The sequence below is a fragment of the Eptatretus burgeri genome, chromosome 16 (assembly GCF_056783735.1).
Source record: "Eptatretus burgeri isolate ZD-2024b chromosome 16, Ebu_testis_v1, whole genome shotgun sequence".
Taxonomy (NCBI): Eukaryota; Metazoa; Chordata; class Myxini; order Myxiniformes; family Myxinidae; genus Eptatretus; species Eptatretus burgeri.
In genome coordinates, this window is record NC_140976.1 from 29,988,488 (window position 1) to 30,015,987 (window position 27,500).

General features: G+C 45.0%; 1 protein-coding gene across 10 annotated transcripts in view; it reads left to right on the plus strand.

Annotated features, from left to right (window-relative positions):
* LOC147010801 (nuclear receptor corepressor 1-like) overlaps window positions 1-27,500 on the plus strand; it is a 235,638-nt gene that overhangs the window by 152,322 nt on the left and 55,816 nt on the right. For 7 of the 10 annotated variants that reach the window (XM_085858629.1, XM_085858622.1, XM_085858626.1 and 4 more), the window contains 13 exons: window positions 9,106-9,203; window positions 10,555-10,748; window positions 14,248-14,310; window positions 14,459-14,601; window positions 15,347-15,437; window positions 24,184-24,628; window positions 24,763-24,856; window positions 25,483-25,573; window positions 25,743-25,829; window positions 25,973-26,124; window positions 26,324-26,468; window positions 26,752-26,825; window positions 27,435-27,500. The exon at window positions 27,435-27,500 is cut by the window's right edge and continues 7 nt beyond it. In XM_085858629.1, coding sequence (XP_085714755.1) covers window positions 9,106-9,203; window positions 10,555-10,748; window positions 14,248-14,310; window positions 14,459-14,601; window positions 15,347-15,437; window positions 24,184-24,628; window positions 24,763-24,856; window positions 25,483-25,573; window positions 25,743-25,829; window positions 25,973-26,124; window positions 26,324-26,468; window positions 26,752-26,825; window positions 27,435-27,500 — 1,743 coding nt within the window. The remainder of the gene's footprint in view (window positions 1-9,105; window positions 9,204-10,554; window positions 10,749-14,247; window positions 14,311-14,458; window positions 14,602-15,346; window positions 15,438-24,183; window positions 24,629-24,762; window positions 24,857-25,482; window positions 25,574-25,742; window positions 25,830-25,972; window positions 26,125-26,323; window positions 26,469-26,751; window positions 26,826-27,434) is intronic. The other 3 variants (XM_085858623.1, XM_085858625.1, XM_085858624.1) reach the window with 3 other exon arrangements.

Consider the following 27,500-nt stretch of genomic DNA (forward strand, 5'->3'; position numbering starts at 1 on the left):
CAAAATTCTGATCGTTGGATGCGATTGTCAGAACTCCATTTTTTTTTTCTTTTTCAAGTGTGATGGCCATGAGGATGAAGCTAATTTATTGTGCCGTGACCCGCCATAAGATGTTTGGTATCGGAATGTATTTCTGCTCAGTTGGGTCACCTGAGGCTACGAGTTCTTGGCTCGGTATCAACCTGCTTTTAATTACTTCTTGCCGTGATGTGTCCTCCCTTACGTCAAGGTGTGAAATAAGCACCTGGGCTAGATCTCACTGCGCCACTTGGGCTTGGCTCCGGTCCCGCACCCTGCGGCACACCGACGCGCCCAATTATTTTGATGAGCGGTTATAAACCTCAGAGTTGCCGGCAGAGTCATAACATGGCCTTGGTTGACCCCTCGATGAGCCTGATTTAGTGGCAGCAGAGCGGGGAGCCTGTTTTGGATGTTGAAATTCCGTGGCACTCGTTTCTGCATTTGTTTTCCTGTTTGAAGTTATTTCGCTGAGCTAGTGCAAGACCACGAGATATCCAAAGCTATGGTTGGTGATGTACTATTGCATGAGTGTTTGCCTTTGATCTCTAGTTTCCTCTGCGCCGGAGATTTCTGCGGCAAAATGGTGCCATTCTGACGCATTGGGAACGTTTCACAGAGATTGTGGTTTGATGTTGATACCGGCTGGGCCGTAGTTGTCACAGCTGCAAAATAGGACAAAGTTCACGCCGTTTGTAATTACATTGCCCATCTGTAACACACTGCCCTTTTTACCTCCACCACTGAAGGTGAAGGAGGTTATGTTTCACCCATTTCTGTTTGTTTGTTTGTTTGTTACTTGCAAAATCGAAGATTTTTCAATAATATTGGTTAGTCGATTTTGTTATTCTCTCTGTCTGTCTGTCTGTCTGTCTGTCTGTCTGTCGCCTACATGTCACAATTTTAAACCGATCTTCAGGAAATTTCACCACATGGTAGAGTTTGTCATAAGGAAGAAGCATATTGTTTTTGAGGTCAAAAGGTCAACATAGGCCAAATGTCAACAACTTAGGTGGTGTTTCTAAAATCCTCAATTTTCATCCCATTGATTAGCCTGGTGTTGGCTTGGTGATTAGGGTGGCGGCTTGGGATCCTAGGGTCCTGAGTTTAAGCCCCATTGGCCGCTGAATTAAAATACACCAGGAGGTTCAATGACTCAGCCTGTCATCCTTCCGAGGTCGGCAAAATGAGCACCATTGAACTGGTAAGGGGGACACTGCATCAGCGGCATAGCCGCGTCCCAACCAATGATGCAACCAGCAGCCACAGGCTGCACTCGATAGAGAGATCCCATTGATTTGAAAGTTGAAGAGGATTTATATTTCAGGTCACTGAATTCAACCACCAATTATTTTGGAGGTCCACATCGGCCAAAAGATCAACATAGGCCGGATTTCTAAAATTGTAAATTTTCATCCGATTCACTTGAATATTTGGTCAGTGAATTCAACCAGCAATTATTTTTGAGGTCAAATTTGTTTTATGTATTTTGCAAGTATCGTGCTCTGCACGACGTCTTGTTTGTTGTTTGTCTGTTTGTTTGTTTGTGTGCAAGATATCGAAAAAAAAGTTGTGGTCGGATCCTGATGAAATTTTGTGGACAGGTTTGGTGTGTGATCAGGACGAACTGATTAGATGTTGGTGAAGATCTGCATCCAGATTCAATTACTAGAATTTTAAAATTGATTCTTCACCATTGGGAAGAAATTCTTCCCATTGGGAATTCTTTCCATTCTTGGGAGAGACACCATTGGGAATTCTTCACCATTGAGAGAAAGGGCCAAAAACCATATGTAGCACGATATCTCAAAAAGTTGTGGACGGATTCGGACGAAACTTGGTGTACATTTTGGGTGCGTGACAAGGAAGACTTGATTCAATTTTGGTAAAGATCTGGATCCGGATCTGATTATTTTTTCAGTGATTCTTCACCATTGAGAGATGGGGTGAAACCTATATATAACACGATATCTCAAAAAGTTGTGGACGGATTCGGACGAAACTTGGTGGACATGTTGGGTGTGTGACAAGGAAGAAGTGATTCGATTTTGGTAAAGATCTGGATCCGGATCTGATTATTTTTTCAGTGATTCTTCACCATTGAGAGATGGGGTGAAACCTATATATAACACGATATCTCAAAAAGTTGTGGACGGATTCGGACGAAACTTGGTGGACATGTTGGGTGTGTGACAAGGAAGAAGTGATTCGATTTTGGTAAAGATCTGGATCCGGATCTGATTATTTTTTCAGTGATTCTTCACCATTGAGAGATGGGGTGAAACCTATATATAACACGATATCTCAAAAAGTTGTGGACGGATTCGGACGAAACTTGGTGGACATGTTGGGTGTATGACAAGGAAGAAGTGATTCGATTTTGGTGAAGACCCGCATTCTGATCTGGTATTTTTGAAAGTGATTCTTCACTATTGAGAGAAAGGGCCAAAAACGATATATAGCCTGATATCTCATAAAGTTGTGGACAGATTTGGATTAAACTTGGTGGACAGGTTGGGTGTGTGACCACGAAGGATTGATTAGATTTTGGTGAAGATCTGGATCCGGATCTGGATACGAGAATTATTTATATTTTTAAGTGATTCTTCACCATTGAGATGGGGCTAAAAATTATATATTGTTACGAATCTGGAAGCCATCTGCACTCAGTCAGCAGTCCCTGCAGTTCATTTATTTCGTTAAGTATATGTGTAAAATTGTGTATAGTTAGAATCCATCCCCTGTGTCTAAAGGGAATTTCATGTGTGCGCTGTAGGTTAATTTTTTTAGTTTGGTTTTCATCAACTACAACAACAACAACGGACCATCGCCTCGCTCCACCGTCGCCATTATGCACGTGGCCTTAGGTGAGGCGGTAGGCGGAGCTACAATCGCCTCAGCTCCGACTCCATCCCAGAAAGGTGGGAGTTGCCCCGCTTACCGTGGGCCTGTCCAATGAAGGACGGCCAGCGAATCGCGCGATGCAACCGTCCAATCAGGAGGCGAGTGGCCAGGAAACAAATCCCTCCCACCTCAAGAGAGGCAGAGTGATCAGCGCGTTAGGTCTGGCGGTCTGGGTTTTGCCTCGCCTGCTGTCGCCGGACCAGGGGAAGCTTTTTCGGGCTAGATCGACGGTCGCCTCGTCATCTCTCGCCTTGTCCGCCTTCGTGCTGGCTGGTGTCTGTCGCTCCTTCCCTCGTCCCTGGTGCTTGGTGCTGCGTCGTGGCGGTGGGTTCGAGTCCCGCCACCGGACAAGCTCCACGAGACCACACGAGGCGGAGAGGTGCAAGAATAGGCTCTTTCCCTCAGCTCGCCTTCCCTCTGAGCTGAAGGGCTGAAATAAAGACCCAACGGGGTCCATTCCTTTTGGGTGTGTGTGTGTGTGTGTGTGTGTGTGTGTGTGTGTGTGTGTGTGTGTGTGTGTGTGTGTGTGTGTGTGTGTGTGTGTGTGTGTGTGTGTGTGTGTGTGTGTGTGTGTGTGTGTGTGTGTGTGTGTGTGGCGCCGCCGTCCTGTATGTCGAAACTGTTTAAGTGCCTGTGTTCCTTGTAAATTGCATTTCATTTTATTCGTGATTAAGTCTGCTCTATGTCTCCCTCCCGATTATTGTAATAAACCCCTATTAAATGTACCAGCTCGTTTTCTGTGCTTTCTCCCATTGACCCAGCACGGTGTGTATTGAGAATTAGGGAGGCCGTTCGTGCAGTAAATTGTTCATTTGGTCCGGCGCGGCTTTGGTAACTTCCGCTCGGTTACGCCGGATCCGAGTCGGTAACAGCGACTCGGTTCGGACAAAGTCGGCCGAGGGTGTGGCTTCCCCGGTAGATCGATAGTGTGGGTACTTAGGTAAATTGGAATTAGACAAGTGGACCCTACCTCACGTCGTCGAAATATTGGCGACCACGGTCCTCTAAGTGACCCGTCGACTCCGGAGTTATCCGTGGTGACGACCTTTCAATTCCGGTGTTCGGTGTGAGACGGCCCGACTGCTCCCTCTAGCGGTCGTCCTCGCCACCGAACCCGGCACCACAACAATATAGCACGATATCTCAAAAATGTATTGGGCCAGATATGTTCTTGTGGATCAGGCATTATGGGGCGGAGGTATGCGCTCTACCGAGTGCCCTTCTAGTTGTTAATCTGCTGTCGATGAGAAAAAAAAAAAAAACTATATATATCTTGTGACTTATTTCAAGTGTTTGTACTTTTTTTTTTGTTACTCTTCCACGGCTGAACCGTAGCACCAAGATGCCCCAAACTTTGGATGTAGCTACTTCAAAATCTGGCCAAAGTTTGAAGCAACCACACATTGGCCGTGAAGGCCGTTTTGAGGCCACCACCAAAGGCCGCTGTAAAATGTACAGTACCTTCAGAAAGTATTCACACCCCTCGACTTTTGTCACATTTTGTTGTGTTCCCGCCTGAATTTAAAATGCATTGAATTTAATTTTTTTGTCACCGATCTACATAAAATGCTCCATAATGACAAAGTGAAAACATGTTTTTTAGACATATTTACATATTGATTAAAAATGAAAAGCTGTAATGTCTTGAGTCAAGAAGTGTTCAACCCCCTGAGTCAACACTTTGTAGAAGCGCCTTTGGTAGCGATTCGAGCTTCGAGTCATCTTGGGTTTGTCTGGATCAGCTTTGCACATCGAGATTTGGAGATTTTCTCCCAATCCTTGCAGATTTTCTCTTGCTCTGTCAAGTTGGATGGGGAGCGTCAGTAAACAGCAATCTTCAAGTCTTTCCACAGATTCTCAATGGGATTCAAGTCTGGGCTTTGGGCTGTGCCACTCAAGCACTTTCACGTTCTTGTTCTGAAGCCATTCCAGTGTTGCTTAGGCTGTATGCTTGGGGGTCATTGTCCTGTTGGAACATAGATCTTTGCCACAGTCTGAAGCTGTTTGCATTTTGAAGCAGGTTCTCCTCAAGGATTTGTCTGTATTTTGGCTCCATTCATTATTCCCTCTATCCTTACAAGTCTCCCAGTCCCTGCCGCTGAAAGGCATCCCCATAGCATGATGCTGCCGCAACCATGCTTCATGTAGGGTGATGAGCTGTGCTCGGTTTCCGTCAGACATAGCGCTTTGCAATCAGGCCAAGGAGTTCAATTTTCGTCTCATCAGACCACAGAATCTTTTGCCTCATTCTCTCAGAATCCTTCACGTGCCTTTTTGCAAACTCCAGGCGTGCTGTCACGTGCCTTTTTCTCAGGAGTGGCTTCCGTCTGGCTACTCTCCCATAAAGCCTACATTTGTGAAGTGCTGCAGAGATTGTTGTCCTTCCGGCAGGTTCTCCCATCTCAGCCAAGGAACTCTGAAGTTCTGTCAGAGCGGTCTTCAGTTCTTGGTCACCTCTCTGACCAAGTTCCTTATTGCCCGGTTGCTCAGTTTGGTCGGATGGCCAGCTCTAGGAAGAGTTTCGGTTGTTCCATATTCTTTCCATTTCCTAATGATGGAACTCACTGTGCTCTTGGGAACTTTCAACACTCTAGAAATTGTTTTATACCCTTCCCCAGATCTACACCTCTTCACAATTCTATCTCGGAGTTGTACAGACCGTCCTTTGATTTCATGGTGGACTTTCTTCTCTGACATGCACTGTCTACTGTGGGATCTCATATAGAAAGGTGTTTCCTTCTAAATCATGTCAAATCAATTGAATTGGCCACAGGTCGACTTCAATCAAGTTGCAGAGACATCTCAAGGATGATCAAAGGAAATTGCATGCACCTGAGCTCAATGTGGAGTGTCATTGCAAAGGGCTTGAATACTTATCGATGCAAGACGTTTCAGATGTTCATTTTTGATTAATTTGTAAAAAATTTCTTAAAACATGTTTTCCCTTTGTCGAGACGGGGTATTTTGTGTAAATTGGTGACAACATTTTAAAATTCAATCCATTTTAAATTCAGGCTGTAACAACAAAATGTGACAAGAGTCAAGGGGTGTGAATACTTCCTGAAGACACTGTATATTGGGATGCGGAGTCAGGCAGTGCTGCTGTCAGCCCAAAGGCAAAGGTAACCACCATGAAGCCTCCATAGATTCTCAATGCTCAACACGTGACAAAACTCCCTCCAGGAAAAGCTTACCTGGCTGCTCAGCGCCGGGTACCCCTCTCCCCCCGCCCCCCCCCTAACCACCCCCAGTATGTTATGTTGCATACTTTTGCAAATCTGTTTGACCATTACACACTGCCTCTTTTGGATGGTGGTCTATGATTTCCTTTGGAGATCTAACCCTCTTTTCACAATTTCCTTAATCTAAATTAACATCCACATTCCTTTCTAACCCCCTTGCTTCCATATGTATCCCCGTTGACATCGATGCACGGATGGCATTTTCCCTTTGAAAAAAGTACTCGGAGCTTTTCCATCCTCAAAACAAATGTAGACAGGGCATGGGCTCCGCCACCCCCCCCCCCCCGAAGGACGGTGTGCTCTAAGACGCAGTGCCCCGTGTTAGGATTTTTGTCAGATTCTACTGCACAGAGGAACACGTCTATAACCAGGCAGCTCAGAGCTGAGAACACCACCAACAAATATCCTGATTCCTTGCAACTGGTTTTTGATTGCTGACTGAGGACCTAATTTTGAAGTATAAAAGTTGAGGTCCAAGGAGGCGAAAAATGCCACAGTAAGGGGACTGTTGATGGACGTGGAAACACGACTCTGAGTAAATGGTAGGTGGTTAGCGTGAATAATAATCACAAATAGAAATGGGGGACGATGTCGAATGGCAATGATCTGCGACCTTGATGCATTGGAAAGAAGAAGGTGATTCTCGATGCGGGAAGCAAGAGGTTCACAAGAATGCAGGTGAGTAAGGAGCCTGGACTTTGAAAGGTTGAGAAGTGAGGGGTTGTTTGATGAATGTATTTACCCTGGTAGAGCTGAGGTACTATGTATGGCTGAAAAGGCAGGGATCAGAATAAGGTACATGACCAGATGAAAGACAGAAGATTATTTAAAGACCCTCAACCAGTACATATTAGAAAAGCAATAGGTCTTGCACGACAGCCTCTTGAGTGATGCCGATGATTATTTTCAGTCGTACCTGCACAGCTTTTAGGAGTACATGGGGTAGGGGTGGTGGTGGAGGAGGGTTCAGGTGTGCTGACCCATGAGGGAGAACACACATAGGCTACTCAATTGTCCATCAAATAAATGCACATAGGCCATACCAAGTTCTGTAGAACCAAGGAGTGGGTTTACCAGCGCATGATTCACACCTGGGAGATGTGCTTTTTGCTGGAGAAGTCAAGACTGTTGATGAGGCCAAAGAGGTCAAGAGACCGAACATTCATCCAGAGGTTGATCACAGAATTGGATGGGTAGGTTTGCCTGACAAAGAGAAACTGTGAGGATGTGGGACATACCGGGATTAAAAATCACCTTCTTCCAGATATTGACCAAGTTTATTATCGTTTTGAGGTCTGTTGTGAGGGATGCCATCGTTGCCACTCTGTCACTGGGATGGGTGGCTATTAGACATAAGAGTGAGTTCCTCTTGTTTCTTGTCAAAGTACTATAATCCCTTCAGCAGTTCACTCAGGAAGCTATCTATACTCATGGGATGGAAGCCGTGCACACATGTGACAATACTAGACTTAATGTCAGACAAACAAAGCCATTGAGCTTGGGGGGAGTGACGTCACTTCCATGAGTAATCTGGGTTCCAACACCACCATTTTTATGATGTCACTTTTATCTCTAACGCTGCTACTCAAGAACCATGGACCATGTAATGACAACATCACAATAGGGCAATGGCAGCTGGTGCTGCACGATGTAACCCAAGGTTATTGCGCTCATGACTGAAGCATCCTTTCGTCCGATTGCTGTTACTGACCCTTCTTAATGTAAATTTGACAAATGGCTGGAATGCACATTTGGATGCCTCTCCTTTTGCTGTCACCCCATCGCCATGATGGTTTCATGTTTTTGACATGACTTGCGAATTGACACTTTTCATGATTGGGCATCACATCATCGTGTTCTCTGGTCGTGTATTTTGAAGACTACCGAGTGATGATGACTTGCACAGTCGTGCTTCACACATCCCTTCAAAACGAGCCGCGTCATACCTTGGAATCATTTTTAGATCCCGCCTTGGGACGTTGCCACCTGGGATGTTGGGATGTTGGGATGTTGCGTCCTGCCTTGGGATGTTGCATCCTTGCAAATCTTTTATGATTTATTTTATTGGATTGGATTGATAGCACCACAACCTTGTAGGAAAAAGCATGCTCGACTTGCAGTGGCACACATGATCCCGGCTAGATTGTGGTTCTCTCTCTCTCTCTCTCTCTCTCTCTCTCTCTCTCTCTCTCTCTCTCTCTCTCTCTCTCTCGCTCTCTCTCGCTCTCTCTCTCTCGCTCTCTCTCTCTCGCTCTCTCTCGCTCTCTCTCTCGCTCTCTCTCGCTCTCTCTCTCGCTCTCTCTCGCTCTCTCTCTCGCTCTCTCTCGCTCTCTCTCGCTCTCCCCCTCCCCTCGCCCCCCTCCACACATTAATCTCTTCCATGCACTTCCATTGTGTGACCTTTTCAGGAAGACTTTGACTTAGTGAGCCTGCATCAGTTTACTTGTTCTTTCCAGCAGTTTCTTTAACCATTGTCTGTTTAATATACCAAATGTCCTCAAATTATCTAAAGCCAGAACCAAAAAATTGTATTTTATAAAAAAAATTATTTGCTCTGCAACGCTGTTCTGTGGATCTGATTTGTTATTGAAGATTTCGCTTATCTTCCTTCTTGAAAGCTAAATGAAATATGAAACATCGTTAATGCTGCCATTGTTGCCAAAAGTATTATTTCTTCAAGCGAATTGTGCTGACATGAATAGAGAAAATTTAAATTGAGAAATAGATCAGAAGGGGTGGGGAGTTGGGATTAAGTTGGGAGAGAGGAAAATGGGAATGTTAGAGAGGGAAGGAGGGGTATAAGCAACAAGGTCGCACATGTATGGGCCGTGGGGGATGGGGACGGGAGGGGGGGTCAAATTTGTACCATATTTGTATATGTAATAAACTTTTGGATGTGTAGTTTCTCCGATGATATGTAATATTATGTTTATTACGACAGCTACCACGTCCACAGCTGGAGGAGAAGGAAGAGAGGGAGGATTTGAAAGAAGACAGGGATGAGGATGGACCTCGGGAAAGCAGGGAAGACTGTTGCAGGTACTCCCTTTTTGTGCATTATTTTCTCTCTGTTTTTTTCACAATCAACATGATGGATAGGTGAAGTTATACTTTACATGGACCTAAGGTGAACATTCACTGTACAGCTTTGGTCTGACTTGTATGAAGCTCATGTTATTGACATGTGGCACAAAGCTGGCCATTGTATGCCTTCTGACGACATCATGTTGCATATGTTGCCATGTATTTTGGAAAATACGGAAGTTCTATTTCATTCACGGTATTCCTGTTCCTTTCGCCACTGGATAAATGTACAGGGTGGAATTTGCACTCTTAACGGTTCATGTGGTGGGGAATTCTTTGTTCTGCTTTGCGAGTGCAATGCTGGCTATTTTGTTTTGAACACAAGTTAACTTGAACCCTCCACCCCCTGCCCCCATCTTTATCTTGCTTAATGACTTCTACACACACACACGTGCCTGGTGTTGGCTTAACAGTTAGGGTGGTGGGCTTGGGATACTTGGATCCTGAGTTTAAATCCCACTCAGCTGTTGAATTAATACTAGGTGGGGTTAACTCGGCCTGTCTTCCTTCCGAGGTCGGCAAAATGAGTGCCAGTATGCTGGTTTTTTGTGTCGGAGTAGCGACCCGTCCAGGATTGTGCCCAATTGCCAAGGAGACTGCTCAGGCAGCACCAAAGCTCTGCACAGAGTATGGTCCCAATGGATGGAGACAGACAGACAGACAGACACACACACACACATGCCTGGTGTTGGCTTAATGGTTAGGGTGGTGGGCTTTGGATCCTTAGATACTGAGTTCAAATCTCACTCAGCTGTTGAATTAATACCAGGTGGGGTTGACTCAGCCAGTCTTCCTTCCGAGGTCAACAAAATGAGTGCCAGCATGCCGGTATCCTGTGTCGGAGTGGTGACCCGTCCAGGATTATGCCCAATAACCAAGGAGACTGCTTAAGCAGCACCAACGCTCTGCACAGAGTGTGGTCCCAATGTATGGACACACACACACACACACACACACACACACACACACACACACACACACACACACACACACACACACACACACACACACACACTACTATTTCTGCTCTCCTGCTTCCCTGACTGTGAAAGCCATGGGGGGGGGGACTTTCCTCGGTGGTGAAGAAGACAGATGATCATTTGGCTCAGTTGAGATGTTGATATGCCTGAGGGGAGAGATAAAGCGTCCAAGTTTGATCCAGATCCGGTGACAAAAGAAGGAATGCAAGTTTATTGATAAAGCATGTATGACGTTTGCTTTATGCTCTGGTGTAAAGTTGGAGCCTGCACCTACGATGGATGGAGATCTTGAGTATGTGGATAGCAACTCAATGTGTGCTTCACAGCTCACGGGACCGAGATGAGGTCGAAGAAGGGGAAGACCGTGAAACTGCTCCCCCAAAGCGGCGCAAGACGGCAGTCGGGCCAAACAGACGAAAGGTCCGTGTGACTCGCTCGACGGCGGGAGAGCCTGTGCTCGAGGAAGCACCGCCCCCATCTGCAGGTGTGCTGGCCCCCTCTGAGCCCAATGCACCGACAGGTAGGCTTGTGCAGCATAACTTGGTGTTGTTTTTATTTTTTGGCCATATTATTCTCGTCGTTAATTTATTTATTTATCATTAAAAAAAACTCATTCCACTTGACTGTTCAGACAATCATCATTTAATTCCATTTTCGGTTCTGAATGGGTCTTACCTGTTTTATAGCCATTTTTGATTTTTGTGCTCTTTTTCCAATTTGATACATTGCCTTTTAGTTATTCTTTTTGTCATCCTTCCTTTTGAACAAAAAAGGTGGAGGGGTGTGGGGGGGGGATTTATTCCAAAGGCTGATCTGTCACGGCCAAGCACTGCCTCTCCAAGGAAACACTAGGAACCAGATGGTGACCCCATTCATATTTCTCTGACACCTTCTGTTCTTACTAAAACAGCTTCTTCTGTGTCCCATCCCCTTCCACCCGCTTCTTCCTTACATATATCATTCTCATTCACATTATGGGGTGAAGTAGGTTTGAGAGTTAGTTTTAATGCCTGTTAGGTTGCTTGATTAGGTTGTACGATACCTCGCTTTGGCACTGTTTTTGCCTCATTAAGCACCCTACCTTCCAGAGGTGATGATAAGTGATCCATATTCGTTTGTGGATGTACAAGACGTCAGGAGTAGGATTTTTGGTCAAACTATCATTCATTCTTTCATTCATTATGCTCGCGCTGGTTCAGCACTGTCTCCCCTTTGTGGACCCTTCATCTCCAAAGCTTCTGATCCTGAGCCTCCATCTCTGGGTGTTGGCTTCCTTGCAGGTTAGCCATTTCCTTAATCCCATCCTTCCATCTCCTCTTTGGCCTTCCTCTTGGTCCCCTTACTTCTGGCACCCATCTCCAACTTTCTGGCTGTCTAATCTTCCCCCAGCCACTCCACATGCACTGCCCACATCAGACACAGTTCTCCAGCCAGCTCACTGAACTTGCTCTGTCCAGTTTTTAATCCTCGCATCCTCGTTGGTTACTCTCTGCATCCAGTGAATTCCAAGTATTCTTCTCGGGCATCTACTATCAAAACCATTCGGTCTCCTTTTGTACTCCTTCACCCAAGTGCAACTCTCCGAGCTATACATCACCATCGAGATTACTGCTGCATTATCCACCTTCATCTTGGTTTGTCGGCTCACATCCCTTTTCCTCCAGAGATCTCTGCTCAGACTATTGATCACCGCAACTACCAATGCCAGCCTTCTTCTTGTCACTACCTCCCTTATCTGTTATCTTGCTTTCCAAGTAAATATACGAACCTACTTTCTCAATCACTTCATCCCTTATCTTCAATTCTTTACTTCCCGGTTTATTCTGCCTTGTCACAGCATCCACTTTGGCTTGGAAATACTCATCTTCAAAACAAATTTCTCATTTTCATCACTGATCCTTCTGAGGAGTTTTGCAAGTCCTGTAACAGTCATAGCCAGCAAAACAGCATCATTTGCATATTCCAAACAAGTCCCACAGTTTCTGATCTTCAAGCTGGACTCCTTCCCCAACTTGACTTTCTCTATCACTAGATGAAACACATCGTCTAATATAATGTTGAACGAGCTGGGAGATAGGATGCATCCTTGCCTCACTGCAGTCTTTACCTTAAACCATTCTGAACTTTCTCCCCCAATTCTCACACGTGTCTGGATCCATGATCTTGGATCCATGAACTTCTGATCAGTCTGATCACTTCCTGGGGAATGCCATATTTCTCCAGCACCTTTCTGAGTCCTTCTTTACAGAGTCGCATGCCTGGCTGAAGTCGACAAAAGCACACACGCAGATCCTTAGCCATTTCGTCGTTCTTCTCGATCAACTATCGTAACGTGAAAATCTCATCATTTCACCCTCGTCCCACTCTAAACCCGCACTGGTTATCACGCAGTGCCACCATCAGGGCTTTGGTGATTCTGTTCAGCAACACCCTGGTGAAAGTCTACCCTGGTACACTTGATAGACCAATCCCTCATGTATTATTACAGTCCTGCTGACTTCCTTTCTTGAGGAATGGGACAATCACGATCGTGCGCCAATCCTTCGAAGTTTTTTATTTTATTTTATTTTTTTCCATCCTCCACACCATCCGGATCACTCTGGTCAGCCACATCACCATATCAGACTATCAGGTTGTAAAAATAGAAAACTTTGATGTGTTCAGATTGAGTTAGGGTGACCAATATGAGCAAAGTAAGCCATTAACAAATGATGGTTTCAAAAGTGCATTTTGAAAAACATTTGAAGAACTGCGTGTTAAGTTGACAAAAAAAACAATGCTTTATTGGGGCGATGCTGTGGTTGAGAACAAAAATAAATAAACAAAGCGACGAGTCTCAAAACAAAATAAATTGGAAAAGTCATTTGCACCGAAGTATCACGGAGTATCGGTGAACACATTTGTTCATTATGATTAATTGCAGCGAGTATTGTACGTGGAGCGGGCGTTCTTGGGAAGTGTCCGCGCTCTTCTGCCAATTTGCCGATGAACTCGACGACTTTCTTATTTTACCCTTGTGTTCTCTACTCGCTTTGGTAATCGACAACTTCTCTTTGATCTGTGGACTCTGTAAGTGCACTCATTGTGACTATTTTTTATCCGACATCATTATTTATTTATTTTATTTTCACGCTGAAAGCAATCGCTCTATCTTACAGTATGGATAATCCAAGTGCCCCATGTTGCTTCAATCGTAAACCCTCTTCACCTTTGATCCATACACATTCCTGTTGTTCTTATCTCTCTGTCTCTCGGGAAAGTCATGTGACCCGTTTTATCTTGCACTCTAACCAGGTGCGGCATTGTCGTGGTACACATGCCACAGCTTTTATGAATAATAACTTTGGTATACCTATTCCACATTGGGCCGTTTATTTTGAACAACCTATCAGTAAGTTTGGATACCTTGTATTGTGCAGTTGACACCTTGTTATATAGTTGGAAAACACACACACGCACACGCACACGCACACGCACACGCACACGCACACGCACACGCACACGCACACGCACACGCACACGCACACGCACACGCACACACACACACACACACCACACACGACTTGGTTCATCATGTTTATTCATTTATGAAGTCGTGTCAACGACATAATTGGCTTTTGTTTTGACTATGACAGGAAGTGACATCTTGAATGACGTATTATATTCCTCAATAAATATAACAACACTATGCATGTGCGAAGTATGAAAGCCATTAATCAAATTTACAATTGCTTCTGTTCAATGGTACGAAGATGGAAATGACCTACGACCTTTGTGCCAATATATTTGCTTCGCCAAATGTTGCTCTTGCTAATGCAAGTTCAAGAGCAGCACAATCCATCCGTCTTCAGTTTGTAGCTAATGACAAATCTTTTCGCTGCATAACAATTGAACCACTCAACATTTGAGTAGTTTTGTTCAATTTTCCGATGCCTTCGTTGTATAATTTATGTACAAGTTATTTCATGGTCCGTTGGCCACTTATTGTTCTTCCTTTTTCCACTTCTTGTTTGGAGCAGTTCTTCCCGAGACTGGTGAAGTCTGCAGGTGGACAGAAGAGGAGATGGAGGTTGCAAAGAAAGGTATTCGCATTACATTTGTCTTTCTAAAATCAGCTTTTCTATTGTGCAGTTTGTAACTACAGACATCTGGCACTTTGTCACCACCTCAGAAACCGATTCTGTAGGATACGACTGTACAGGAGAGATCTGCAGTTGCTTTGTTTTGCAGGCCTAGCTGAGCACGGGCGTAACTGGCTTGCCCTGGCACACCTCGTGGGTACCAAAACAGAGGCCCAGTGCAAGAACTTCTACTTCAATAACAAACGCCGTTACAACCTTGATGGTCTGGTTGAGCGACATCGGATGCGCACGGTACACATGTGGCTAGTGAATGACATTGGATGCTCTTTTTGCCTCTGGAATGGGGGGAAATCTTCCAATTGATGAACAAGCTCATTTCATGTAATCTCACTGCCACCAAAGCTGTCCATCTGTTGTTTCTTGTCTGTTCTGTCTCATCAAACATCTAGTCACTCTGTTCATGCCGTTTGTCCGTTCATATAATACCGCTGCAGCAATTGTATTATCATGGCAAATCCTCACCTCACTGCTTTACGACTGGATGATAATTCAGATCAAAGTTCACATTTCACATTGTTGCTTTGGAGTTGTTGGAGTCTCCACTTCACTCTCCCCTCAACCCCGCTCAGTTCGAGTCCTGTTAAGGGCTGTTGGTGGGACACGTGATCATGTTATTATATAGCTCCCGAGTTTTTCTTTCATCCATCGCTCTCCCTTCTCTACTTTCACACAATTTATGATGAAAGATTTACCCACTCGAGGAAGCATGGAAGGAATAAATAAATAAATAACCTCACATATTCCTCCACCCTTAGAACTTCCTCATTCTCCTCTTTCTCTTTCCCACTCCAGCTCACAACCAATTTCATGGAAACAGTGTTCCTAAGCATTTGAGTGTGGAATAATGAGTTGAGAGAATGGCAATAAAAATTTTCCTTTCTCCTTCTCACCTTAATATTCTTCTTTATTTATTTATTTCTCTTCCTCGGTTGTTTTTAACTCCACCCACCATTCCCGCTTCCTTTTTTCTTTCCAGAAGGATGGCCTCATGAGTGCGACCCTGTCGGGTGATAGTGTTGCAGCTCTTCCTGCCAGTGCTGAGAAAAACACCAGCCAGGAGAGTGACGGTAATTTCTCGGAGGAGTTGGATCTGTTTAAAAATGCCATTTGTTCTGTAGTTACACACGTACAGCTTTGGCGCAATGATCACCTCTTTCTGATCTGCCGTCAACGTTCCGGGCCTGTTCCTCTTCCTGAATGACGATTCTCATACGGGATCTTGGATTTGGTTGTCCCATGTTGAGTGCATGTTGACACCAAATTGGATCCATTGCCTGTTAATCCTCATGAAATCTTCCTCTCTTGTGCTCCAGTACCCTTGTTATATGTCAAACTGGACTTTTGGTCATTTTTTTTGTCTTCAAATGCATTTCTATTCGTGCTGCAGGGCGTGCACATCGGTAGAGCCTTGGCAACGATTGTGGTGTGCTGTCTTTGAGGAAATGTTATTGGATGAGTGTGTAAAAGTGGCAGCACTTTCTTGTTTGAGTGTGATCGAGCATCCGGCTGGAATTGCCATTCATGTTTTCAAGGGATGTAACAATGTGATAAAATGCTGAAGTATTTTTTGGGGGATGTCGAGCATCCCCTTCTGGAGTCCTTTTACTTTCAATGTTGTAATTAGCAGAAAGATCTCTCGTTGTTGCATGGTGTTGTTCTCAAAGGTGTTGCATACCTTTAAAATAATCTCTGAAGATGCTTCACTTGCATCACTGAAATATTGAGTGAACATGAATGAAGCCAGCACCAGGTAAAGTGCAATGAGCTCCTGATCTTGCACTTCCGTCAGCCCAACTTCCCACGTATGAGACAGAGACCCTACAAGCTGAAGCTGATGTATTTGAGGAGTCTCCCGTGAAAACGAGTCCGTTAGATTTATGTGCATTCGTTGCTTTCATTCAGATGTCACATTTACTATTTGAGAAAGTTGACAATGAAATTCCGAGAGACAGGATTGGGCTAATTCCTTTCTCTCTGAACGATTCTTTCTTGGTGGAGATCTAATGAGCACTCATTTCCTTTGCTTTCAAATGTAGCCAGGAAGTGTCTGGGCATCCCAGCCACATCATTTCCTGTAGAAAGAGCATTTTCAGCCGTTGGGTATATCACAGACCTGAAGCGAGTTGCTCTTATTAGGAAGTGCTAATAATATTGAAGTGGGATCTTGTTACATTGAGGGGAGGTGTGGACGGTGATACAGATGTGATGAAGGGCTGCCACACTTGTATTTGTACTGTTGACCCTTGTTGGTGGGAAGGGCTATGTCTTGTATGCAGGTGTGAAGAAGGACCGTCACACTTGTATTTGTAGTGTTACTGCTTCTTGTTCGGAAGGGACAAGTCTTGTATATGCGTGATAACTTCTTCAGACCCAGGTCCATCTCCTAATCCTGTCTACCTGCCTCCCCACATCCCCTTACATTACAATGTTAAATTATGTCTAGTTTATGATGGCAAACCCCACCCTTACTCGACCCTCCCTCTCCATCCCTTTTGAGACTGCCTTCCGATGTGGAGCCAATGGAACCGTACGAGGTGGTGCTGATGACAGCCCCATGTGTGACTATTAACGAGGACTTTTGGGAATTGTACCAACATAGACTTTATGTGTTTACGTATTGTACTGCTGTGCCTATTTGTGAATTATTTGGGGGAGGGACCAAGTGATTCTGGCTGGTACCCTTTTGATTTTCTATGGATCCTTTTTATTACTATTCTTCTGGCACCATTTTGCACTTTTATTCGCTTTAAAATTTGTTCTCTCTGCAACCGCTTTCCGATTGACACCACAAATCCTTCAACGTAGGAGTGACTCCTCACGTAGAATTTTGTTTTTTTCCTTGATAACGTTGACGTCGTAGGTCACGTGCATGTGGTATGGCAGCCATGTTGGATTGAAGGAAAAACTTTCGACGACGACTTCTCCGAAATCACTCAACAACAACAAAAAGTTGAAACTTGGCACATGTCATCAATTCCCCATGGGGAGTAAAGCTTGATAATGATAACATCATTGGTGAAGTGGTATAGCTGCCATAATTGGTTGAATCGAAATCCTTGTCTGATCAATACGAAAATTGTTGAAGTTGAGCAACGAAGAAATTGGTCAAAATAATTAAATTGGATGTCATCAGTCACGTTGTCTGGCAGATATATTGGATTGAAAGAAAACCTTTAACAATCCCTTCCGTTGAACCGCTTCATGGATCGATATGAAATTTCATACATATGATCGACTCGGCATGGGAATATCCATTGCACAGTAGCATCAGCCAATGACCGTTTGACCATCCAGAGAATGTGGGCAGGTTTATGAGGCCGCTCATTTGACTCTTGTCGTGGAGCACGGCTGTGACCCTGTGCATGTCATCACATTGTTTCCGCCATACGAGATGTGTTTCCGTCTTCCGATATGAAGGTTTCCAAATTCAATGCACGAGTGTGAACTGAAGACCATTGAAGACGTTGTTAATGGAATTTTTTCCCACTTCATTCCACATGTGGCAGCAGCATACGTCGCATGATGCATCACTCCTGGCGTTGTACGTGGCAGTGCGTGCTTTACACGGTAAAATGCGGAGTTGGGTGCGGAAGTTTGAAGAGGTATGTGAAAGCTGCGAAACTGAGCCTCATTCTGGAGGACCGTGAACAAGACGTTCAGGAAAATAACATCCAGTGTGTGGAAGCATTGATAATGAACTGCAGAATAATGCTGGAAGAAATCATCGTGGCCACAGTCATATGGAATTGTTTTCTGTACATGATTTTGCACACTGATGTCAAAGGTTTCTGCATGCCGGGTGCCGTTTTTGGACCACCTCCACTCACTCCATGGGATAATGTGGAGTCTGGTGCAGGTCATAGCACACTCACACATCAACTCGCATCACACATCAAGATCGATCGAGACACCAAAATCCAGTCTGCACATTGCAAGCATTCTGAGTCACCTCCACCAAAGAAAGGTTCATGACCTGGCACCAGCTGAGAAAATTATGGTGGTCATCTTTTGAGATGCTCGTGGTATCCTTCTCACCCATTGCATTCAAAAGGGACAACTGGTAACTTACAACGGGGGGTTGTGGAGCCACTGATGTCTCTGTTGTAGAGCGCGATTTGAAATGGAATACTGACCTTGACACGGGAAGGCGGGGGGGGGGAGGGGTGATACTGGAAGTAGTAAATTGCAGAAAAAGCCAAGACCAAGTCGAATTACAAATCAAATATTCACTAAATTGTGTGATTTTGAGTGTGCGATTGTTTACAGCTTTGATTTCCACAATGTGAATATGAAAAGTAGCAGTAAAAAAAACAAACAAACACCATTTTACAATTCGATGCATGAAGCATGCTGTTGAAAGGCAGAGTGCGAGTACGGTCTGTACTTCGCTCATGTCGATCACAGCTGCTCCGGGCAATCCTCGATGTGAATCTCGATCGCCGTCACGAAATGCTGAACACAATTCCGTTTAAAAATCACCCGAGAGCCCAGTCAAAATGAAATTTGACTTGAGATAATTAAAATAACACTCTTTATTGTCCTGTATCCAGGGGAAATTCCTCTTCAGTGAAGCAGTAAATTCGTAATATCAAATAATTTCGGTGAAACTGTTCCACGAAGATATGATCGCCGGTGAGAGCAAAATTTTGGATATCACGTGAGCATGCGTGTAACTTTGGAGAAACTTTATTTTATTTTGTTTCATTTTTTTTAAAGGTGAAAAAGCATTTAAATCCAGATGAGATTGCCGAAAAATAATTGTAAAACCATCAAAGGAAGCAAGCGAAACAATATTTAAACACTTATGAAGCCCCGTTGGAAGAAAAGCACCTCAAAAGATCCGACGAGCAAAGATGTGGCTGCGTGAAAACAAGGAGCCGATACTCAAAAGTCCATCGCCTTTTGAGTGGTATGAGGAATAGATCTGTGTAACATGAAAGCTCAATCCTAAAGGGTTTTTGAAATGTCACGTACACAAGCCAAGTTACCAGGATGGTTGCCGTGGCAACATAATTCGGCCAATCACAGCGTGCTCTAATCAGGTTAAGATAATGTCATGAGGAATAGCTATCTGCAATGTGAAAGTGAAATGTTTAAAGCTTTTTGAAATATCTCGTACACAAAAGTACATGGACAGATGATCAGTCTGTCGGACGAAGCTCGTTTTAATGTTCCCCGTCTCCGACCTTGTCGGAGGGTCGGGGGACAACTAGGGGGCAACTACCAGAAGGAACGCGGGAATAGCGAGTTGTGTTTGAGATAATGGCATCTCTCAACCCAAAAAGCATGAAACGGAGCTTGTGTTTTTTTGAAATGGAAAATCACTGGACCAAGTGTTGGAAAACGTTTCTGTCAGCTATGCAGAAGAAACGGCCAGAACTTGGACCACACTCACTGGATGGTGTGTGCTCATTGACGATTGGTTATTTCCAAACATGAAAAAGAGCCTTCACTCTCGTGACCTCTCCTCCAGATCATGATTGGCATCAGAGATTGATCAGTGGACTCCACATAACCCTGAAGAAAATTTTGCTGTGGCCTTCCCATCATGGATGGACAGGTGTCAAAAGTGTGTGTCTCACTCCTCGGGAACTCTCATGTTGAGAAGTAAAGAACGTGTCATTTTTATGAGTCTTCCATGCTTGCTGAAATATATTAGGAGACCTTCATGTTTGAACGTCCCTCGTAAATGCATGTTATTTTTATTCAAATATCTTTCACTGTTGTTTCGCTTTTGTACTTTAGTGCAGAACGTCACGATCAATGTACACGTTGTCATGCTTAATGTATAGATAAGAACATAACAATGTAGATACTCACTTGACATTTAAGACAAAGTATCGTGACCCCTCGACATAGCCCTCTCCCTCCCTCCGACCTTTTACCCATGCGAACGTCGAAGGATAAAAGGCCCAGATTCCATCCAGCCATCACAAACAACGACCAGAGAGCTCCCACCTGGATTGCTCAGTTGTCATCGTTAAACAAACTCCAATGTGACTTCCCAATTTGCATCACGTGTTCTTCTGGAATTCTCTTTGACATGTTGCAATCTTTAAATTCTTGAATGGATAATGTTCAATGGCTCTGCGTGTGATGAACCGGATAATGCGAGGAACAATTGATATTGGCGTGCGATTCTTTTTAAGGAACGCCATCTTTCATTGTTGCGCTGAGAGAGGAAAGAGCCATTTGCTGTCGATAGAGAGCAAGAGATTGATGGTTGAACAAGGTTTTGCACTGCCTTTTCAGACGTGTTTGTTGTCCGTAAAGGTACAACGGATCTGAATCCTGATTGACCTTGACATTGCAGTCGTACTCTGCCCGAAAGGTTTGTCGACGTGTGTGCAGTGGGTTTATTCTCCGACATGCACTTCGGAGATTTCTTCGCTTTCGAGTGGGTTGTTCTGCACTTGAGGTTGCAACGATGCCAATAGCCAATGCCAAACCTTATTCCTTTTAATGGTTTTTGCTGAGGGAACTTTATTTTCTTCTGGGAGCAATTACCAACTGTTTGATACCATTCCTCTGTGGCTTGCTTCTTCCTTGCCACAAGTAGAGATTTGTTGCAATGTGTGTCATTTTTTTATTTTCCTGTTTGATTTTAAAGTATTTTTCTAAATTTATATTCCCCCAACCGCCTCTTTCTCTCTATGTCTTTGTCTCTCTTTCTCTCCATCTCTCATGATCTCTCTCTCTCTCTCTCTCTCTCTCTCTCTCTCTCTCTCTCTCTCTCTCTCTCTCTCTCTCTCTCTCTCCCTCTCTCCCTCTCTCCCTCTCTCCCTCTCTCCCTCTCTCCCTCTCTCCCTCTCTCCCTCTCTCCCTCTCTCCCTCTCTCCCTCTCTCTCCCCCTCTCCCCCTCTCCCCCTCTCCCCCTCTCCCCTCTCCCCCTCTCCCCCTCTCCCCCTCTCCCCCTCTCCCCTCTCCCCCTCTCCCCTCTCTCTCCCCTCTCCCCCTCTCCCCCTCCCCCCTCCCCCTCCCCCTCTCCCCCTCTCCCCTCTCCCCCTCTCCCCTCTCCCCCTCTCCCCCTCTCCCCCTCTCCCCCTCTCCCCCTCTCCCCCTCTCCCCCTCTCTCTCTCTCTCTCTCTCTTTGAACAGACAGACAGACAAACAGACAGACAGACAGACAGACAGACAGACAGACAGACAGACAGACAGACAGACAGACAGAGAGACAGAGAGAGAGAGAGAGAGAGAGAGAGAGAGAGAGAGAGAGAGAGAGAGAGAGAGAGAGAGAGAGAGAGAGAGAGAGAGAGAGAGAGAGAGATAGATACAAAACGTAAACTGTTTAGCCTGGTGAAGGTACGCGCTCTATCGAGTGCCGTTGTAGTTCCTCTTGTTTTTGTTTTTTTATCTATTTATTTACTTGTAGTTTTTTTGCACTGACCTTCCACGGTCCTAGTCGGGCACCTTCAAAAGCCGCTTTGTGATTGCTTTTGTTATGCAAACTTGATTAGTCGACCTTGTTTAAGTGTGTCTTTATTTGTGTTGGTTGAGGGCTGTGGTTTGAAGAAGTAACTCGAGTCGTGTTTTATTTTATTTTATTTTCTTTTCTATTTGACCGTTCTTTCAGCTGAAAGGTGAACTGTGCAAATATCAAACTGTCAACTGCATTTGAGTTTGTTTGGAAAATACGTGCACCTAATTTATTCCATGATGTTTAAATTTGGTGCACACCTTTTTGGTCATACTTCATGGCAGTTATTACACTCGCCGAAGGAGAGGGTCGAGCGTTTGGGTCTGTTTGTTTGTTTGTTTGTTTGTTTGTTTGTCCGCACAGAACTTTCCTGTTATTCTCCGCAACCGCTTGTCGAATCGAGATGAATTTTTCACTATTGGTATGACTTCTCGTGTGGAATGTTTTAATAATTATTATGATGTCATAGGTCACGTGGTGTGCCAGCCATGTTGGAAAAACGGAAAAACTTTGGACCTCTGAGACTGAAACTTTTCACGTCGCAAGTACTCGTCACGGGGAATGAGTGATTTATTTTTTACGACATCATAATTGCATATGTAGAACACTACATCTGATCAGTATGAAAAAATTTGAGGGTCATCTCGGGATATAATGTTGCACAAAATATTTTTGGTGACATCATCGGTCACGTGATTTGGTAGCCTTATTGTTTAAAAAAGAATTAGAAAAAAAGAACCTGAAAAATCTTCTTCTCTGAAATGGCTGAACCGGTCATCACAGCCAGCAGTTATAAAGTGGCACTTCTCATTCTGTCTCTTATTTATTACGTAACACACCAGTACATAAGCATCACACAAAATACACCACACAGCACACAAAACTAGTCCTGGTGAGGGTGTGCAATCTCTGATTGCTCTTTTTTTCATGTTGATGTTTGTTCCGGTTTTAATAAATCATATTCTGTTCTTTCTTCCTTTTTCTCAATATTTCAAACTGGTGAAGTGGACGAACTTGAATTGCTACTGGAAAGATTTAGAGAAACAAAACTTCATTTGACATTATTATCGTTTTGTTTTTGTCCGAGTGAATTTTGAAGCAATTTTCAATGTCAGCCTTTGCTTTGTGACTTAGCTTCGTTGGGTGAATACAGCTGCTTCCCTGATCTTCTCGTGGCTCAGTTTATCTTGAGCTGATAATACAATGGCACTGATTAACAGACGTGCATATTACTGCCGTCTCTTCTTGTGCAGCCTTTTTACTATAACATGAGATGATTTATGAAATGCCTGGTGTTGGCGCAGTGGTTAGGGCAGCGGCTTGGGATCCAAAAGGTCCTGAGTTCAAGCCCCGTTGGGCCACTGAATTAATACACCAGGGGGTTGACTCAGCCTGTCATCCTTCCGAGGTCGGCGAAATGAGTACCAGTATACTGGGCCGGTGTATACCCCGGTTAAAATAGGTGTACCATATCCCTGTGTCGTAAGAGGCGACCAGGGTTACGTCAGGAAGGGCATCCGGCGTAAAATATGTGCCAAATCACGATGCGGATCATACGGATGATCCGCTGTGGCGACCCCGAACGGGAGCAGCCGAAAGAAGAAGAAGAAGAAGAAGAAGAAGAAGAAGATGAGATGATTTATGAAAGGCCAATATATCAGCCAGGCCCAAGAATGACATTGAGTGAGGCACGAGATAGCATCGGGGAGAGATCATCAGGTGTTTGTCTTTCCATCGTTTCCTGTTTTCTTCTTTTTTTTGCCTTGCGTGGCTTCACATCCAAAACAAATCTATGGTCATTATCACGATCTCAAGAATGTAATCGATGGCTTCTACCCTCTTCCTAATGGACCTTCCTATTCACGGTGGCGCGAGGGTGGGAGTCGGGGTGGGGGTGGAGGCAGGGGTTGTAGCACGAGCTTCTACCTCATTATCTTGCACTTCCCTCGGCGGTTGGATGGGACGCTTCGTTGCTGGTGTAATTTAGCCGCTGGGAGAGCGCGAGTCTTGTCTGGTGTAAACCCTTGAGGGCTTTAGGCCGGGTAATTTTATCTCCGCTTGTGCACTATCGAGAGAGTGAAATGCATGCAACACTGGTGATGAGAGCCAATTGAGATGAGAGATGTTGGTGAGAAGTGAGATAACTTGGGGTGAGATTAGCTGCTTGTTTTGCAATGTTCGCAAGCTTGATTTGAGGTATATCATTTACTTCCACCATTCACACACACCCCTCACCTCCCCCCTCCCCCCCTCGCCAATCCCTCACCCTTCCCCATCCCTTCCTCGCTTCCACTACCAGTGAATTAGTGCAGCAGTAATTGCCACTCTAGTTTGTGTGAAAAATGATTTGGTTGAAATTTGTTTGTCTATGTTGAAGTATGCCGTGATGTATGCAGACGAGAATGACTGGCCACGCACCTGTGCAGGCGTGCAGAGTTCAGACACGGAGAGTGTACCTTCACCACTGCCACTTCAGGCCAGAACAAGTGACCGACCAACCCCACCCACTGAGGATGGGGAGCAGGCATCCGGTGGGCTAACGCTCGGCCCAGACACCCGGCAGGTCTCCGGTTCACCGATTTTGCGGCAGTACGAGCAGAGAGTCGTGGGGGGGAAGTCAGAGTCTGAGGTCCAAAGAAGCAATGCGTCAGTGCCGGCAGGGTTTGGGAGCAGAGAGGTGCAACATAGAGAATGTCGTGATGAGGAACAGCAGCAAGTTGTGGCTGTAGGAGAGAAACGGAAGGCTCGTGTGAGAGAGAAGCAGAAACCCAGCGCGGAAGGAGTGTCGGATATGGATTCGAGCTCTACCTGCAGTGCCGATGAGATCGAGGAAGACAGCAGGTGAGACGGTCGCCCGACTGCTCTGAACAATCATCAGGATAATGCTTGTAAATGCAAACCAGACCCGTCCTGATATTCCAAGTGAACCAAAGTGTACCACCCTCCACCCTCGCAAACCCTTATGACCACCACAGAGAAAGAAGGCATGCTGTTGAACGTGTGCCAGCTGTACCTTTACCCAGCAACGCACCTGCCAGAGATCTGCCTCCACCATCCACATTCCCAATGGTTCGAATTCTACAGACTCAATGTTTAAGATTTTTTTTTTATTGTTTTTTTCGTTTGACCTTTGCTTGTTTTCTTTGATTCCAATTGAAGTAATTGTGTAAACGATAAGGCCTTATGGCTTCACACATAGAATCTAAAACGCCAATTGACTGCTGAACGTTTTTACGAGCAGTTTCGAAGAATCCGACTGGGTTTGTTTTCCTGGTTTACGAAAGCAATCTATTTTAGTCCTAAGCCATTGAGTGAGCAACCCCCCTTCCTTGATCGTTGTTAACAGCTCCAGCTACCCTCTTGTTTTTTTGCCCTCATGGTGAACTTGTAACAGGAACTGGCTCTCCAGGACATGGGTTCACTGGATTGCATTGCTATCGCTATCCAAAGTGTTGCGCAACAACTTTACAAGGCATTTATCAGCCTTGTGAACCGTCTGTTTTCCGAATAACTGAACTGGCTGTGACTGCTGTTGACGCCTTCCTAAAGATATTTCTTATAATGCTGTGATGCTTAAACGTCTCTCCGTTAAAGAAAATATTAAATCTGAAAATTTTCTCTGCTTTTGTGCACATCAGGCTCTGACATTGATTACGGTTCCCTGTTTTTTATTTCTCCCATGGAAACCACCTCAGCGAGTGAATCCCGACACACTGGGCACTGGTGTGCCTGGGGGCCAGGATGCCATGGCACTTCTGCAGCAGAAGATAATGAGCGAATATAAAGGTGAGTTTTGTGCCATGCTGGGGTTTGTGCACCTATTTTATCACACCCTCCAATCCCCTTCCTTCCCTGAACGTACTTATTCACGTTTCATGTGGCTGCCTGCGTGATTACACCGTGATCTCTTTCGTTGTCGACTTTTCTCTGCTCTCCTTTTTATTTTTCCCAACAGATCCTGGCTGGACCCAGCCAAGAGATCTCACAAAGTCTGCAGCTCACCTTGATGTGCTAAATCCACATCTGAGTGCTGCTCCACCAGGTGTGCCACTACCATCGAGATAATTTGCAGCGTAAAGCCACTTCGTCTTGCTGACGTGGTTTAATTAGCAGCTGCTCATGTTGTTTAATGACATTATTAATCCATGTTTCTCCCACCCCACCCCCCCTCTCCCACAATGCTAGGCTTCCAACCAACTGTGATTGGACAAGGCATCTGTGAGTCTGGTCGACCTTTGGTGTGGCACGGTGCCCGAATGACTAACATGCCATCTCCACCCCCCCTGATACGCTCGCCGAAGCAGCTTAGTGGCAGCAACACTGGCTCAATCACTCGGGTAAGAGTGCATTCCTCTGGGACGTGGATGAGTTGTGACCGTCTAAGTCGAGTTTAAGTCTCATTGCCTGCTAAATCAATCGTTTGTCCATCAAAAACTGATAAATGCTTTATTTTTGCTGCCTTATTGTTTGCCCTTTCCTAATTGCATTATACCATGACCAAACGGTGTGCGTGTCTCTCAACTGTGGCCTATGCAGGGTACTCCTCTGGTTAGCTTTCCAGCTTCAGTGCCCAACTTGGTAAGCTCCCGTGGAGCACTGGCCCAGTCCACTGCCAATTCGAAGCCACCCATGGGCTCAATCTCCATGGGCCTACCCAGACATCCTGACAACACCAGGCATGGTGGGTGTCCTCCAGAAGTTCCTTCCCAAACCAACCTCTTTGCTTCTATATAAATTCCATCGGATTAGAGGCTGAGTCCTGGCCTTTTTTACTTATGTTGTTTAACATAGACACAGAGGTCCAGGAAGGGAATATGGTGATCTGTACATTCTCGGTAGCATCATGTAATTACTGTGAAAGTTTCCATCTTGTATGTTCATAGTTTGTGCTCATCATTCCATACCAATATGTTTCTTCTCATCCACCTCTATTTTCGACTTTCCTCGAACATTTTGATTTGCAGACAGAGGCATTCACTCGACTGGTCCGAAGGTCATCACAGAACCTCAAAGCTCTGGCCGTGGTTCCATAACTCAGGTAGTGAGTGATGAGCAAGATCAGATTGTGTGTGTGTGTGTGTGTGTGTGTGTGTGTGTGTGTGTGTGTGTGTGTGTGTGTGTGTGTGTGTGTGTGTGTGTGTGTGTGTGTGTGTGTGTGTGTGGGTGTGGGTGTGTGTGTGGGTGTGTGTGTGTGTGTGTGTGTGTGTGTGGGTGTGTGTGTGGCGCCCAGTGTGACCACTCCTCATTTTCATAAATGCCAAGGTGAGCCAATGGAAAAAGCCAAGAATTTACAAGGTTTCGGAAAAAGCGATGATAATAGAAAACCTATACGCCAAGAAAACCTATAGAAAACCAAGACGCCAAGGTGAACAACGAATAGCCAAGATCTTGTGAAAAATAGCCAACGAGTGGTCACACTGGTGGTGCCGTGTGTATATGTGGCACCGTGTATGTGTGTGTGTGTGTGTGTGTTTGTGCGTGTGGCGCCGTGTGTGTGTTTGTGCGTATGGCGCCGTGTGTGTACGTGCATGTAGAGTCGTATGTGTGTGTGTGCTTTTGCGCGCGTGCGCTCTTGTATGTGTATTTGTTCATGTGTTCGTCCTCTTGAACATTCTTCCTAACATGCAAACTTTGTGTATTTACTTAGGGTATTCCAGCCGACTTCATGATCCGTAATCAGGCAGCAAGTGAGAGGTTGGATGATGACGTCATC